This window comes from Oncorhynchus mykiss, chromosome 6, assembly GCF_057628025.1.
Source record: "Oncorhynchus mykiss isolate SJ-2025 chromosome 6, ASM5762802v1, whole genome shotgun sequence".
NCBI lineage: Eukaryota > Metazoa > Chordata > Actinopteri > Salmoniformes > Salmonidae > Oncorhynchus > Oncorhynchus mykiss.
Window position 1 is genome coordinate 82437600 of NC_143027.1, and position 14263 is coordinate 82451862.

The 14263-nt window shown below is 47.7% G+C and overlaps 1 protein-coding gene across 6 annotated transcripts in view; it reads left to right on the forward strand.

The window, feature by feature from the left end:
• Positions 1–14263, forward strand: part of LOC110526694 (proprotein convertase subtilisin/kexin type 6) — a 100206-nt gene that overhangs the window by 69641 nt on the left and 16302 nt on the right. For 2 of the 6 annotated variants that reach the window (XM_090239118.1, XM_090239121.1), the window contains exons 17-19: positions 9155–9242; positions 9334–9437; positions 12999–13131. In XM_090239118.1, the coding sequence (XP_090095244.1) occupies positions 9155–9242; positions 9334–9437; positions 12999–13131 (325 nt within the window). Of the gene's footprint in view, positions 1–9154; positions 9243–9333; positions 9477–11589; positions 11779–12998; positions 13132–14263 lie in introns of those variants that run through there. The other 4 variants (XM_090239116.1, XM_090239119.1, XR_016496901.1 and 1 more) reach the window with 3 other exon arrangements.

The following is a 14263-nucleotide window of genomic DNA, read 5'->3' on the forward strand; positions in this document are numbered from 1 at the left end:
GACAATCGGACAATTTATTTATTTGAATTATTATGTTTTCTTCTCGGGCCTCTATAACTATATCTATTGTTCTTATTTTTGTTGTTGTGTGATTTGGATTAATCCCCTCTACCACACGGAACCCCACTAATCTACTGACCGAACGCAAGAGGTGGCTAACAACAGACTCCATCCTATGCTAGCTTGCTACCGGTTGGCTTGGCTAGCTGTCTAAATCGCCGTGACCCTAAACCAACCTCTCCACTCACTGGACCCTTTTGATCACTCGACTAAGCATGCCTCTCCTTAATGTCAATATGTCTTGTCCATTGCTGTTCTGGTTAGTGTTTATTGGCTTATTTCACTGTAGAGCCTCTAGTCCTGCTCACTATACCTTATCCAACCTATTAGTTCCACCACCCACATATGCAATGACATCTCCTGGTTTCAATGATGTTTCTAGAGACAATATCTCTCTCTTCATCACTCAATACCTAGGTTTACCTCCACTGTATTCACATCCTACCTTACCTTTGTCTGTACATTATACCTTGATGCTATTTTATCGCCCCCAGAAACCTCCATTTACTCTCTGTTCCAGACGTTCTAGACGACCAATTCTTATTGCTTTCAGTCGCACCCTTATTCTACTCCTCCTATGTTCCTCTGGCGATGTAGAGGTGAATCCAGGCCCTGCAGTGCCTAGCTCCACTCCTATTCCCCAGGCGCTCTCTTTTGACGACTTCTGTAACCGTAATAGCCTTGGTTTCATGCATGTTAACATTAGAAGCCTCCTCCCTAAGTTTGTTCTTTTCACTGCTTTAGCACACTCTGCCAACCCGGATGTTCTAGCTGTGTCTGAATCCTGGCTTAGGAAGACCACCAAAAATTCAGACATTTTAATTCCAAACTACAACATTTTCAGACAAGATAGAACTGCCAAAGGGGGCGGTGTTGCAATTTACTGCAAAGATAGCCTGCAGAGTTCTGTCCTACTATCCAGGTCTGTACCCAAACAATTTGAACTTCTACTTTTAAAAATCCACCTTTCTAAAAACAAGTCTCTCACCGTTGCCGCCTGCTATAGACCACCCTCTGCCCCCAGCTGTGCTCTGGACACCATATGTGAACTGATTGCGACCTAAACTGGAACATGCTTAACACCCCAGCCATCCTACAATCTAAACTTGATGCCCTCAATCTCACACAAATTATCAATGAACCTACCAGGTACCTCCCCAAAGCCTTAAACACGGGCACCCTCATAGATATCATCCTAACCAACTTCCCCTCTAAATACACCTCTGCTGTCTTCAACCAAGATCTCAGCGATCACTGCCTCATTGCCTGCATCCGTAATGGGTCAGCGGTCAAACGACCTCCTCTCATCACTGTAAAACGCTCCCTGAAACACTTCAGCGAGCAGGCCTTTCTAATCGACCTGGCCGGGGTATCCTGGAAGGATATTGACCTCATCCCGTCAGTAGAGGATGCCTGGATATTTTTTAAAAATGCCTTCCTAACCATCTTAAATAAACATGCCCCATTCAAGAAATTTAGAACCAGGAACAGATATAGCCCTTGGTTCTCCCCAGACCTGACTGCCCTTAATCAACACAAAAACGTCCTATGGCGTTCTGCATTAGCATCGAACAGCCCCCGTGATATGCAGCTGTTCAGGGAAGCTAGAAACCATTATACACAGGCAGTTAGAAAAGCCAAGGCTAGCTTTTTCAAGCAGAAATTTGCTTCTTGCAACACTAACTCAAAAAAGTTCTGGGACACTGTAAAGTCCATGGAGAATAAGAACACCTCCTCCCAGCTGCCCACTGCACTGAAGATAGGAAACACTGTCACCACTGATAAATCCACCATAATTGAAAATTTCAATAAGCATTTTTCTACTGCTGGCCATGCTTTCCACCTGGCTACTCCTACCCCTGTCAACAGCACTGCACCCCCAACAGCAACTCGCCCAAGCCTTCCCCATTTCTCCTTCTCCCAAATCCATTCAGCTGATGTTCTGAAAGAGCTGCAAAATCTGGACCCCTACAAATCAGCCGGGCTAGACAATCTGGACCCTTTCTTTCTAAAATTATCTGCCGAAATTGTTGCCACCCCTATTACTAGCCTGTTCAACCTCTCTTTCGTGTCGTCTGAGATTCCCAAAGATTGGAAAGCAGCTGCGGTCATCCCCCTCTTCAAAGGGGGGGACACTCTTGACCCAAACTGCTACAGACCTATATCTATCCTACCATGCCTTTCTAAGGTCTTCGAAAGCCAAGTCAACAAACAGATTACCGACCATTTTGAATCTCACCATACCTTCTCTGCTATGCAATCTGGTTTCAGAGCTGGTCATGGGTGCACCTCAGCCACGCTCAAGGTCCTAAACGATATCTTAACCGCCATCGATAAGAAACATTACTGTGCAGCCGTATTCATTGATCTGGCCAAGGCTTTCGACTCTGTCAATCACCACATCCTCATCGGCAGACTCAACAGCCTTGGTTTCTCAAATGATTGCCTCGCCTGGTTCACCAACTACTTCTCTGATAGAGTTCAGTGTGTCAAATCTGAGGGTCTGTTGTCCGGACCTCTGGCAGTCTCTATGGGGGTGCCACAGGGTTCAATTCTTGGACCGACTCTCTTCTCTGTATACATCAATGAGGTCGCTCTTGCTGCTGGTGAGTCTCTGATCCACCTCTACGCAGACGACACCATTCTGTATACTTCCGGCCCTTCTTTGGACACTGTGTTAACAACCCTCCAGGCAAGCTTCAATGCCATACAACTCTCCTTCCGTGGCCTCCAACTGCTCTTAAATACAAGTAAAACTAAATGCATGCTCTTCAACCGATCACTACCTGCACCTACCCGCCTGTCCAACATCACTACTCTGGACGGCTCTGACTTAGAATACGTGGACAACTACAAATACTTAGGTGTCTGGTTAGACTGTAAACTCTCCTTCCAGACCCATATCAAACATCTCCAATCCAAAGTTAAATCTAGAATTGGCTTCCTATTTCGCAACAAAGCATCCTTCACTCATGCTGCCAAACATACCCTTGTAAAACTGACCATCCTACCAATCCTCGACTTTGGCGATGTAATTTACAAAATAGCCTCCAATACCCTACTCAACAAACTGGATGCAGTCTATCACAGTGCAATCCGTTTTGTCACCAAAGCCCCATACACTACCCACCATTGCGACCTGTACGCTCTCGTTGGCTGGCCCTCGCTTCATACTCGTCGCCAAACCCACTGGCTCCATGTCATCTACAAGACCCTACTAGGTAAAGTCCCCCCTTATCTCAGCTCGCTGGTCACCATAGCATCTCCCACCTGTAGCACACGCTCCAGCAGGTATATCTCTCTAGTCACCCCCAAAACCAATTCTTTCTTTGGCCGCCTCTCTTTCCAGTTCTCTGCTGCCAATGACTGGAACGAACTACAAAAATCTCTGAAACTGGAAACTCTTATCTCCCTCACTAGCTTTAAGCACCAACTGTCAGAGCAGCTCACAGATTACTGCACCTGTACATAGCCCACATATAATTTAGCCCTATCAACTACCTCTTTCCCAACTGTATTTAATTTATTTATTTATTTTGCTCCTTTGCACCCCATTATTTTTATTTCTACTTTGCACATTCTTCCATTGCAAAACTACCATTCCAGTGTTTTACTTGCTATATTGTATTTACCTTGCCACCAAGGCCTTTTTTTGCCTTTACCTCCCTTCTCACCTCATTTGCTCACATTGTATATAGACTTGTTTATACTTTATTATTGACTGTATGTTTGTTTTACTCCATGTGTAACTCTGTGTTGTTGTATCTGTCGAACTGCTTTGCTTTATCTTGGCCAGGTCGCAATTGTAAATGAGAACTTGTTCTCAACTTGCCTACCTGGTTAAATAAAGGTAAAATAAATAAAAAATAAACACATGCTTTGTTGATTTCAAAAAAGCCTTCGACTCAATTTGGCATGAGGGTCTGCTATTCAAATTGATGGAAAGTGGTGTTGGGGGAAAAACATATGACACTATAAAATCCATGTAAACAAACAACAAGTGTGTGGTTAAAATAGGTAAAAACACACACATTTCTTCCCACAGGGCCTTGGGGTGAGACAGGGATGCAGCTTAAGCCCCTCTTCAACATATATATCAACGAATTGGCGCGGGCACTAGAAAAGTCTGCAGCACCCGGCCTCACCCTACTATTAATCTGAAGTCAAATGTCTACTGTTTGCTGATGATCTGGTGCTTCTGTCACCAACTGTAACGGTTCTCTTGTTGTGAAGTGGAGGCGGACCAAAGCGCAGCGTGGTGGTTGTTCATTGTATTTTATTGACGAAACTATACATGAACAAACTAACGAAAAAACAAGAAACGTGAGAACTCAAAACAGCCCTGTCTGGTGCAAACACAAAAACAGGAACAATCACCCACAAACACACAGTGAAACCCAGGCTACCTAAATATGGTTCCCAATCAGAGACAATGACGAACACCTGCCTCTGATTGAGAACCATATCAGGCCGAACATAGAACTAGACCAAAACATAGAAAAACAAACAGACTGCCCACCCAACTCACGCCCTGACCATACTAAATAAATACAAAAACAAAGGAAATAGAGGTCAGAACGTGACCCCCCCCCCAAAGGTGCGGACTCCGGCCGCAAAACCTTGACCTATAGGGGAGGGTCTGGGTGGGCGTCTGTCCGCGGTGGCGGCTCTGGCGCGGGACGCGGACCCCACTTCGCCATTGTCTCAGTCCGCCTTATTGTCCGCCTCCGTGGCTTACTCACCATGCCCACCCCTCTCAATGACTCCACTGGACAGAGGGGCTGCTTGGGACAGAGGGGCAGCTTCTCGGGACAGAGGGACAGCTGCTCGGGACAGAGGGACAGCTGCTCGGGACAGAGGGACAGCTGCTCGGGACAGAGGGACAGCTGCTCGGGACAGAGGGACAGCTGCTCGGGACAGAGGGACAGCTGCTCGGGACAGAGGGACAGCTGCTCCGGGCGGAGGGGCTCTAGCGGCCCCTGGCTGACTGACGGCACTGGCGGCCCCTGGCTGACTGGCGGCCCCTGGCTGACTGGCGGCACTGGCGGCCCCTGGTTGACTGGCGGCGCTGGCGCTGGGCTGACTGGCGGCACTGGTGGCCCCTGGTTGACTGGCGGCACTGGCGGCCCCTGGCTGACTGGCGGCACTGGCGGCCCCTGGCTGACTGGCGGCACTGGCGGCCCCTGGCAGACGGGCGGCATTGGCGGCTCCTGGCAGACGGGCAGCACTGGCGGCGCTGGGCAGACGGGCGGCACTGGCGGCGCTGGGCAGACGGGCGGCGCTGGCGGCGCTGGGCAGACGGGCGGCGCTGGCGGCGCTGGGCAGACGGGCGGCGCTGGCGGCGCTGGGCAGACGGGCGGCGCTGGCGGCGCTGGGCAGACGGGCGGCGCTGGCGGCGCTGGGCAGACGGGAAGCTCCGATGGCGCCGGGCAGACGCGAAGCTCTGGCAGAGGCGCCGGGCAGACGGGAAGCTCCGGCAGAGGCGCCGGACAGGCGGGAGGCTCCGGCAGCGGCGCCGGACAGGCGGGAGGCTCCGGCAGCGGCGCCGGACAGGCGGGAGGCTCCGGCAGAGGCGCCGGACAGGCGGGAGGCTCCGGCAGAGGCGCCGGACAGGCGGGAGGCTCCGGCAGAGGCGCCGGACAGACGGGAGGCTCCGGCAGAGGCGCCGGACAGGCGGGAGGCTCCGGCAGAGGCGCCGGACAGGCGGGAGGCTCCGGCAGAGGCGCCGGACAGGCGGGAGGCTCCGGCAGCGCTGGAGAGGAGGAAGGCTCTGGACGGATGGGCCGGAGAGACAGCCTGGTACGGGGAGCTGCCACCGGAGGGCTGGGGTGTGGAGGTGGTGACGGATAGACCGGGCCGTGCAGGCGCACTGGAGCTCTTGAGCACCGAGCCTGCCCAACCTTACCCGGTTGAATGGTCCCGGTCGCCCTGCCAGTGCGGCGAGGTGGAATAGCCCGCACTGGGCTATGCAGGCGAACCGGGGACACCGTGCGCAAGGCTGGTGCCATGTAAGCCGGCCCAAGGAGACGCACTGGAGACCAGATGCGTAGAGCCGGCTTCATGGCACTTGGCTCGATGCCCACTCTAGCCCGGCCGATACGCGGAGCTGGAATGTACCGCACCGGGCTGTGCACCCGCACTGGGGACACCGTGCGCTCCACAGCATAACACGGTGCCTGCCCGGTCTCTCTAGCCCACCGGTAACCACAGGAAGTTGGCTCAGGTCTCCTACCTGGCGTAGCCATACTCCCTGTTAGCCCCCCCCCCAAGAAATTTTTGGGGCTGACTCCCGGGCTTCCATCCACGACGCCGCGCTGCCTCCTCATACCAGCGCCTCTCCGCTTTCGCCGCCTCCCGTTCTTCCTTGGGGCGGCGATACTCTCCTGGCTGAGCCCAAGGTCCTTTACCGTCTAATTCGTCCTCCCATGTCCATACCTCCTCGCGCTGCTCCTGCTGCTGCTTTCTCCTTTGCCCATTACCACACCGCTTGGTCCTGTTGTGGTGGGTGATTCTGTAACGGTTCTCTTGTTGTGAAGTGGAGGCGGACCAAAGCGCAGCGTGGTGGTTGTTCATTGTATTTTATTGACGAAACTATACATGAACAAACTAACGAAAAAACAAGAAACGTGAGAACTCAAAACAGCCCTGTCTGGTGCAAACACAAAAACAGGAACAATCACCCACAAACACACAGTGAAACCCAGGCTACCTAAATATGGTTCCCAATCAGAGACAATGACGAACACCTGCCTCTGATTGAGAACCATATCAGGCCGAACATAGAACTAGACCAAAACATAGAAAAACAAACAGACTGCCCACCCAACTCACGCCCTGACCATACTAAATAAATACAAAAACAAAGGAAATAGAGGTCAGAACGTGACACCAACCATGGAGGGCCTACAGCAGCCCCTAGATATTCTGCACAGATTCTGTCAGACCTGGGCCCTGACAGTAAATCTCAGTAAGACCAAAATAATGGTGTTCCAAAAAAAGGTAAATTTGCCAGGACCACAAATACAAATTCCATCTAGACACCGTTGCCCTAGAGCACACAAAAAACTATACATACCTTGGCCTAAACATCACCACTGGTAACTTCCACAAAGCTGTGGACGATCTGAGAGACAAGGCAAGAAGGGCATTCTATGCCATCAAAAGGAACATAAAATTCGACATACCAATTAGGATCTGGTTAAAAATACTTGAATCAGTCATAGAACCCATTGCCCTTAATGGTTGTGAGGTCTAGGACCGCTCACCAACCAAGAACTCACAAAATGGGACAAACATCAAATTGAGACTCTGCATGCAGAATTCTGCAGAACTCTCCTCCGTGTACAACGTAAAACACCAAATAATGCATGCAGAGCAGAATTAGGCCAATACCTGCTAATTATCAGAATACAGAAAAGAGACGTTAAATTCTACAACCACCTAAAAGGAAGCGATTCCCAAACCTTCCATAACAAAGCCATCACCTACAAAGAGATGAACCTGGAGTCCCCTAAGCAAGCTGGTCCTGGGGCTCTCTTCACAAACACAATCATACCCCACAGAGCCCCAGGACAGCAACACAATTAGACCCAACCAAATGATGAGAAAACAAAAAGATAATTTCTTGACACATTGGAAAGAATTAACAAAAAAACCCAGAAAAACAGAGCAAACTAGAATGGCCCTAAACAGAGAGTACACAGTGGCAGAATACCTGACCACTGTGACTGACCCAAGCTTAAGGAAAGCTTTGACTATGTACATACTCAGTGAGCATTGCCTTGCTATTGAGAAAGGCCGCCGTAGGCAGACCTGACTCTCAAGAGGAGACAGGCTATGTGAACACTGCCCACAAAATGAGGTGGAAACTGAGATGCACTTCCTAATCTCCTGCCAAATGTATGTCCGTATTAGAGACACATATTTCCCTCAAATTACACAAATGCACAATGAATTCGAAAACAAACCCAATTTTGATAAACTCCCATATCTACTGGGTGAAATACCACAGTGTGCCATCACAGCAGCAAGATGTGTGACCTGTTTCCACAAGAAAAACACCATTGTAAATACAACCCATACTTATGCTTATTTATTTTCCCTTTTGTACATTAACCATTTGTACATCGTTACAACACTGTATATATATATATAATATGACATTTGTAATGTCTTTATTCTTTTGGAACGTCTGTGAGTGTAATGTTTACTGTTCATTTATATTGTTTATTTCACTTTTGTATATTATCTACTTCACTTGCTTTGGCAATGTTAAGATGTGTTTCCCATGCCAATAAAGACCCTTGAATTGAGAGAGGGAGACTGAGAGAAAGAGAGAGAGACAGAGAGAGAGACTGGGAGAGGGAGAGAGAGGGGGAGAGAGAGAGACAGAAAGAGGGAGACAGAGAGACAGAGAGACTGAGAGAGAGACTGGGAGAGGGAGAGACTGAGAGACTGAGAGAGAGACAGAAAGATAGAGACAGAAAGAGGGAGACAGAAAGAGGGCGACAGAGAGAGAGAGAGACAGAGAGACTGAGAGACTGAGAGAGAGACAGAAAGAGGGAGACAGAAAGAGGGAGACAGAAAGAGGGCGACAGAGAGAGAGAGAGGGAGAGAGACTGAGAGAGGGAGAGAGAGGGAGAGAGACTGAGAGAGGGAGAGAGAGGGAGAGAGAAAGACAGAAAGAGGGAGACAGAGAGAGAGAGAGAGCGAGAGAGAGATAGAAAGAGAGAGAGAGAGAGAGACAGAGAGACTGAGAGCCTGTGAAAGTTGGTTTCATGGTTGTTTGTGTGTTTGGTTTTGGTGGTTGAATGAGCAGTCCTCTGAGAACTATACTGAGTTAAAAATGGATAACTATATTTATTTCTCACGCTCCCTTCCCATCTGCCCCCTCTACCTCCCCTCCTTCCCTTCCCTTTCCTTCCCCTTCCTTCCTTCCTTCCTTCCTTCCTTCCTTCCTTCCTTCCTTCCTTCCTTCCTTCCTTCCTTCCTTCCTTCCTTCCTTCCTTCCTTCCTTCCCTCCCTCCCTCCCTCCCTCCCTCCCTCCCTGCCTCCCTCCCTCCCTCCGCCTCCCTCCCTCCCTCCCTCTCCCCAGCTCAGAGGAAATGTCTGAGGTGTCATGAGAACTGTATGAAGTGTCTGCGGGACTCAGACAGGTGTACTGCCTGTAACGACGGCTACAGGTAAACTACATGTAATCTCTTTAGGGAATGTCACTGATGAAAAATGTCATGTAGAGAACATAAGCGTGTTTTTGTGTGTGTGTGTGTGCAGTCTGGCGGGGATGACCTGTGTACCGGAGTGTGCCAACGGAACCTTCTTTCATCTGGAGGAGATGAAGTGTAGTCCCTGTCACACCTCCTGCTCTACCTGCACAGGTCAGTGTCCCTGTCACACCTCCTGCTCTACCTGCACAGGTCAGTGTCCCTGTCACACCTCCTGTTCTCATAAAGATAGGAGTAAAAAATATTGGCATCCCTGTTTGCAATACTCCGGCACTCTCCTCTTGCGAGGGTAATGGCACTGAGCCTTTTTGTCAAATGTTTTAAAAGGACAGATGAAGTGCGTGCGTGCGTGTGTGCGTGTGTGCGTGTGTGCGTGTGTGCGTGCGTGTGTGTGTGTGTGTGTGTGAAGCCACCAGTTATAGGTTCCGTGACAGGTTTCTGGAATGCATTTTTGAGTATTACACACAATGCCAATAGTAAACGTTTGCATTGTTTCACTCAATGGTCCTCTTAACGTTGAACTATTAATGAATGTCAGGCTCAAATGTCAACGGTCTATATGACCTATATATGGAGGTCATAGTGTCAGAGTGACCTTGCTGTGTCACACTGTCATATTGGCCTGTTCTGGTGAGAACATCTCCCATACTCCAGCACATACAGTACCTTCAGAAAGAAAGAAATTCATACCCCTTGACTTATTCCACATTTTGTTGTGTTACAACCTGAATTTTCTCACCCATCTACACACAATACCGCATAATGACCCCATAATAATAAAACATGTTTTTAAACATGTTTTATTGAAAATTAAATACAGAAATATCTCATTTACATAAGTATTCACACCCCTTTGCTATGACGCTCCAAATTGAGCTCAGGTGATCATCCTTGAGATGTCACTTGATTGGAGTCCACCTGGGGCCAATTCAATTGATTGGACATGATTTAGAAAGAAACATACCTGTCTATATAAGGTCCCACAGTTGACAGTCAGAGCAGAAACTACACCATGAAGTCCAAGGAACTGTCTGTAGATCTCTGAGATATAATTATGATGAGGCATATATCTGGGGAAGGGTAGAAAACAATTTCTAGAGAGTTGAAAGGTTCCAAGAGCACACTGGTTTCCATCACTGGCTGTCTGACCAAGCTAAGCAACCAAGCAAGAAGGACCTTGGTCAGGGAGGTGACTTAGAACCCTACAGAGTTCCTTGGCTTAGATGGGAGAACCTGCCATCTAGTGCGGAGACAAAAGTCTCCGCACTTCACCAATCTGGGTTTTATGGGACAGTGGCCAGACGGAAGCCACTCCTGAGAAAAAGTCACATGACAGCACACCTGGAGTTTGCTAAAAGGCATGTGAAAGACTCTGAGATCGTAAGGCAAAAGATTCTGTGGTCTGATGAGACAAAAAAATGTACTATTTTGCATGAACGCACCGCACTACATCTGGAGAAAACCAGGCACAGCTCATCACCTGTCTAACACAATCCCTACCGCCTTGCATGGTGGTGGCAGCATCATACTATGGGGATGCTTTTCAGCGGCATGAACTGGGAGACTGGTGAAGAGCCAAATACAGGCAAATCCTTGAACTGGGAGACTGGTGAAGAGCCAAATACAGGCAAATCCTTGATGAGAACCTGCTTCAGAGAGCAAATGACCTTAGACTGGGGGCGTTATGTTTCAACAGGAAAACACCAAGCATACAGCCGAAGCAACGCTGGAAAGGCTTCAGAACATGAATGTCAACGTCATTGAGTGGTCCAGTCAAAGCCTAGACTTGAATCTCATTGAAAATCTGTGGAAAACTTGAAGATTGCTTTTCACCGTTGCTCCCCATTTAACTTAACAGAGTTTGAGAAAAGGAAGAATGGGAAAAAAATCCCCAAATCCATATGTGTAAAGCTGATACAAACAAACCCAAGACGACTCACAGCTGATACTGTCACACCCTGACCATAGTTTGCTTTGTATGTTTCTATGTTTTGTTTGGTCAGGGTGTGATCTGAGTGGGCATTCTATGTTGTGTGTCTAGTTTGTCTGTTTCTATGTATGGCCTGATATGGTTCTCAATCAGAGGCAGGTGTTAGTCATTGTCTCTGATTGGGAACCATATTTAGGTAGCCTGTTTGGTGTTGGGGTTTGTGGGTGATTGTTCCTGTCTTTGTGTTTGTTACACCAGATAGGGCTGTTTTCGTTTTTTCACATTTCTTGTTTTTGTATATTGTTCTATTTTAATCTTTATTAAAGATGTATCACAATAACCATGCTGCGTTTTGGTCCGCCTCTCCTTCAACAGAAGAATCCCGTAATAGATACAGACAAGCCCAAGACGACTCACAGCTGATACAGACAAACCCAAGACGACTCAAAGCTGATACAGACAAACCCAAGACGACTCAAAGCTGATACAGACAAACCCAAGACGACTCACAGCTGTAATCGCCACCAAAGGTGCTTCTACAAAGTGTTGACTCAGGGGTGTGAAAAGTCATGTAAATGAGATATTTATGTATTTAATTTAATACATTTGCAAAAATGTCTAAAATCATATTTTCACTTTGTTATTATGGGGTTTTGTGTGTAGATGGGTGAGAAAAAAATCTATTCAATCAATTTGGATTTCAGGCTACAAAATGTTGAATAAGTCAAGAGGTTTATATGTTCTGAAGGCACTGTCATTTGGCCAAGTTTCAGCCTCCTGGCAGAGACACTTGTGTGCGTGGTCAAAGACCTCTATTTTCATGTCATCCAACAAATATAAATGTCTGGAGTTTGCTAAACGGCACTGGCACTTGGATTGGAACCTGTGCTATGGTCCGAAGACATGACAATACCATCATTTCACAACGAATTATAACTTCATTTACCAACTAAAAGGTTGCTTGCCAGTTCTGCTTATCGTGATCATGACTTTCGGCACGGCGTCGACATCTCACGTCTGTGATCTACATGGGTGTCAGATTTAAGTCAATTCGCTCATTGATTTACATGAATTAAATGGGCCCCTAATTATGAGCGCTGTGTCCTGGGGTTAGGCCGTCGGCCGCAGTTGACATTTAGCTGGCGAAGCTCTGCCGTTGCCCTGAGACAGTAGTATAGACAGACAGAGCCAGACGTGCTGTGGGGAGAGAAAGCTGAGGGATTAGATTGTGTGTGTGCACATGTGTGTGTGCTTGTGTGCATGTCTGTGGAACAAGTGAATTTAGCCTCAAAACACCCAGTAGAGAGAGACGCTTATTGCTGTAGTAGAGGAGCTGTATTAGTGGTTCACCTCTCAACCAAGGCCCTAGCACTGATTGTAAAGAGAGAGAGAGAGGGGGTACATTACATTAAACAAGCCAGACATTTTCCTAAAGACGTGTATCTGGCTTCAACTCCAAATAAATTGTATCAATTTATTATATGTTGTTATTGGCAATTGGGATTAGGAAAGGTGTCATCATTTTGAGTGCAGTCGGACCACCATTGCATTTGATGTCTTACTTTTGGTCTACGTACCACCGCATGTTCAGGGGACAGACGTTTAAAGTCCTTTGAACCAGGAACGGACTGGGACCAGAAATCGGCCCAGGAATTTCTTACCCACCAGACAATTTGTTTCCTTGAGGACCATATTATTAACCAAATAATGATACAACTCACCCCACTGGGCTAAAGATGGACCCGTCCTTTTCTGTTTGGAACTGTTGCTGTGTGTTGTTGCAGGTCCAGGTAAGAAGGAGGAGTGTATCCAGTGTGCCAGAGATCACCTGCAGCAAGAGTGGAGGTGTGTTCAGACCTGCGCCCCAGGATACTACTCAACAGAGGATGCTGGCTACCACCAGGGGATGTGTCACAAGTGAGTGACCCCATCATCAGCCTTAGTTGTATTTCAGTCATTTAGCAGACACTCTTAGCCAGAGCAACTTACAGTATTGAGTCCATACATTCTGGTCCCTTTTGGGAATTGAACCCACAACCCTGGCGTTGCAAGTGCCATGCTCTACTAACTACACTATGGATTTCAAAGCCCGCTCTTTTAAATCTTAACTGTAGGGCAGAAATTCTAAACGGTTTGACAGAGAGAGAGCCGGCTGGAGGACAAGATTCTATTTCCTTCTCTTTTGCCTCTTGAGCCCCCTACGGGCCTGGGCCAGAGGCTTCAGCCCCTGCATTAATCTGGTCATAGCATTTTAAGAGATATACAGTACCCTTCTAACACTATTGGGCCAACCCAAACTGTACTGCACTGGATATTTGGATCTTTTCTTTTCACATTGTCCTGTCCAGCTCTGTTCCAGTGGATCCAAGTATGGTGGATGTGTAACAGGCTACAGTACAGCTTGGCTCGGCTCTGTAGGGTGAAAAGTGCCAAACAGGAAATTCCGGGTCAGTTTTCCATACAGAATTTCTATTGCTTTTTAGTCCAAGACAATGCTTAATTTCCGGAAAATCAGTTGTCAGTTATAAAATCACAATTAAGGCTTAGTTAAACTCCAAATTATTCATCTACTTCTCTTAAAAGTAGTCTAAACTCCAGCTGAGTTCATATTCTGAACCCTCTGTGGCAAAGATTAGCAGCCTCTAATTAGATAGAATTAGATGGTGCCAATCTTTCCTATTCATGTGGGATTAAGGCGTAAAGAAATCTCTAAACTACCTTCAACATCAGCGCTCCTCTTAAAGAAATCTCTAAACTACCTTCAACATCAGCGCTCCTCTTAAAGAAATCTCTAAACTACCTTCAACATCAGCGCTACTCTTAAAGAAATCTCTAAACTACCTTTAACATCAGAGCTTCTCTTACTCTCTCTGTTTCTTTTCACTTTCATTTTCTATTTCCACTTGTCTCGCTCTCCTTTCTCTCTCCCTCTTCTCTGTCCCTTCTCTCTCCCTTCTTTCTCTTCTCTCTGTCCCTTCTCCCTCCCTTCTCCCTCCCTCCCTTCTCTCTAACTCCCTTCTCCCTCTCCTCTCTTCCTTCTCTCTCTCCT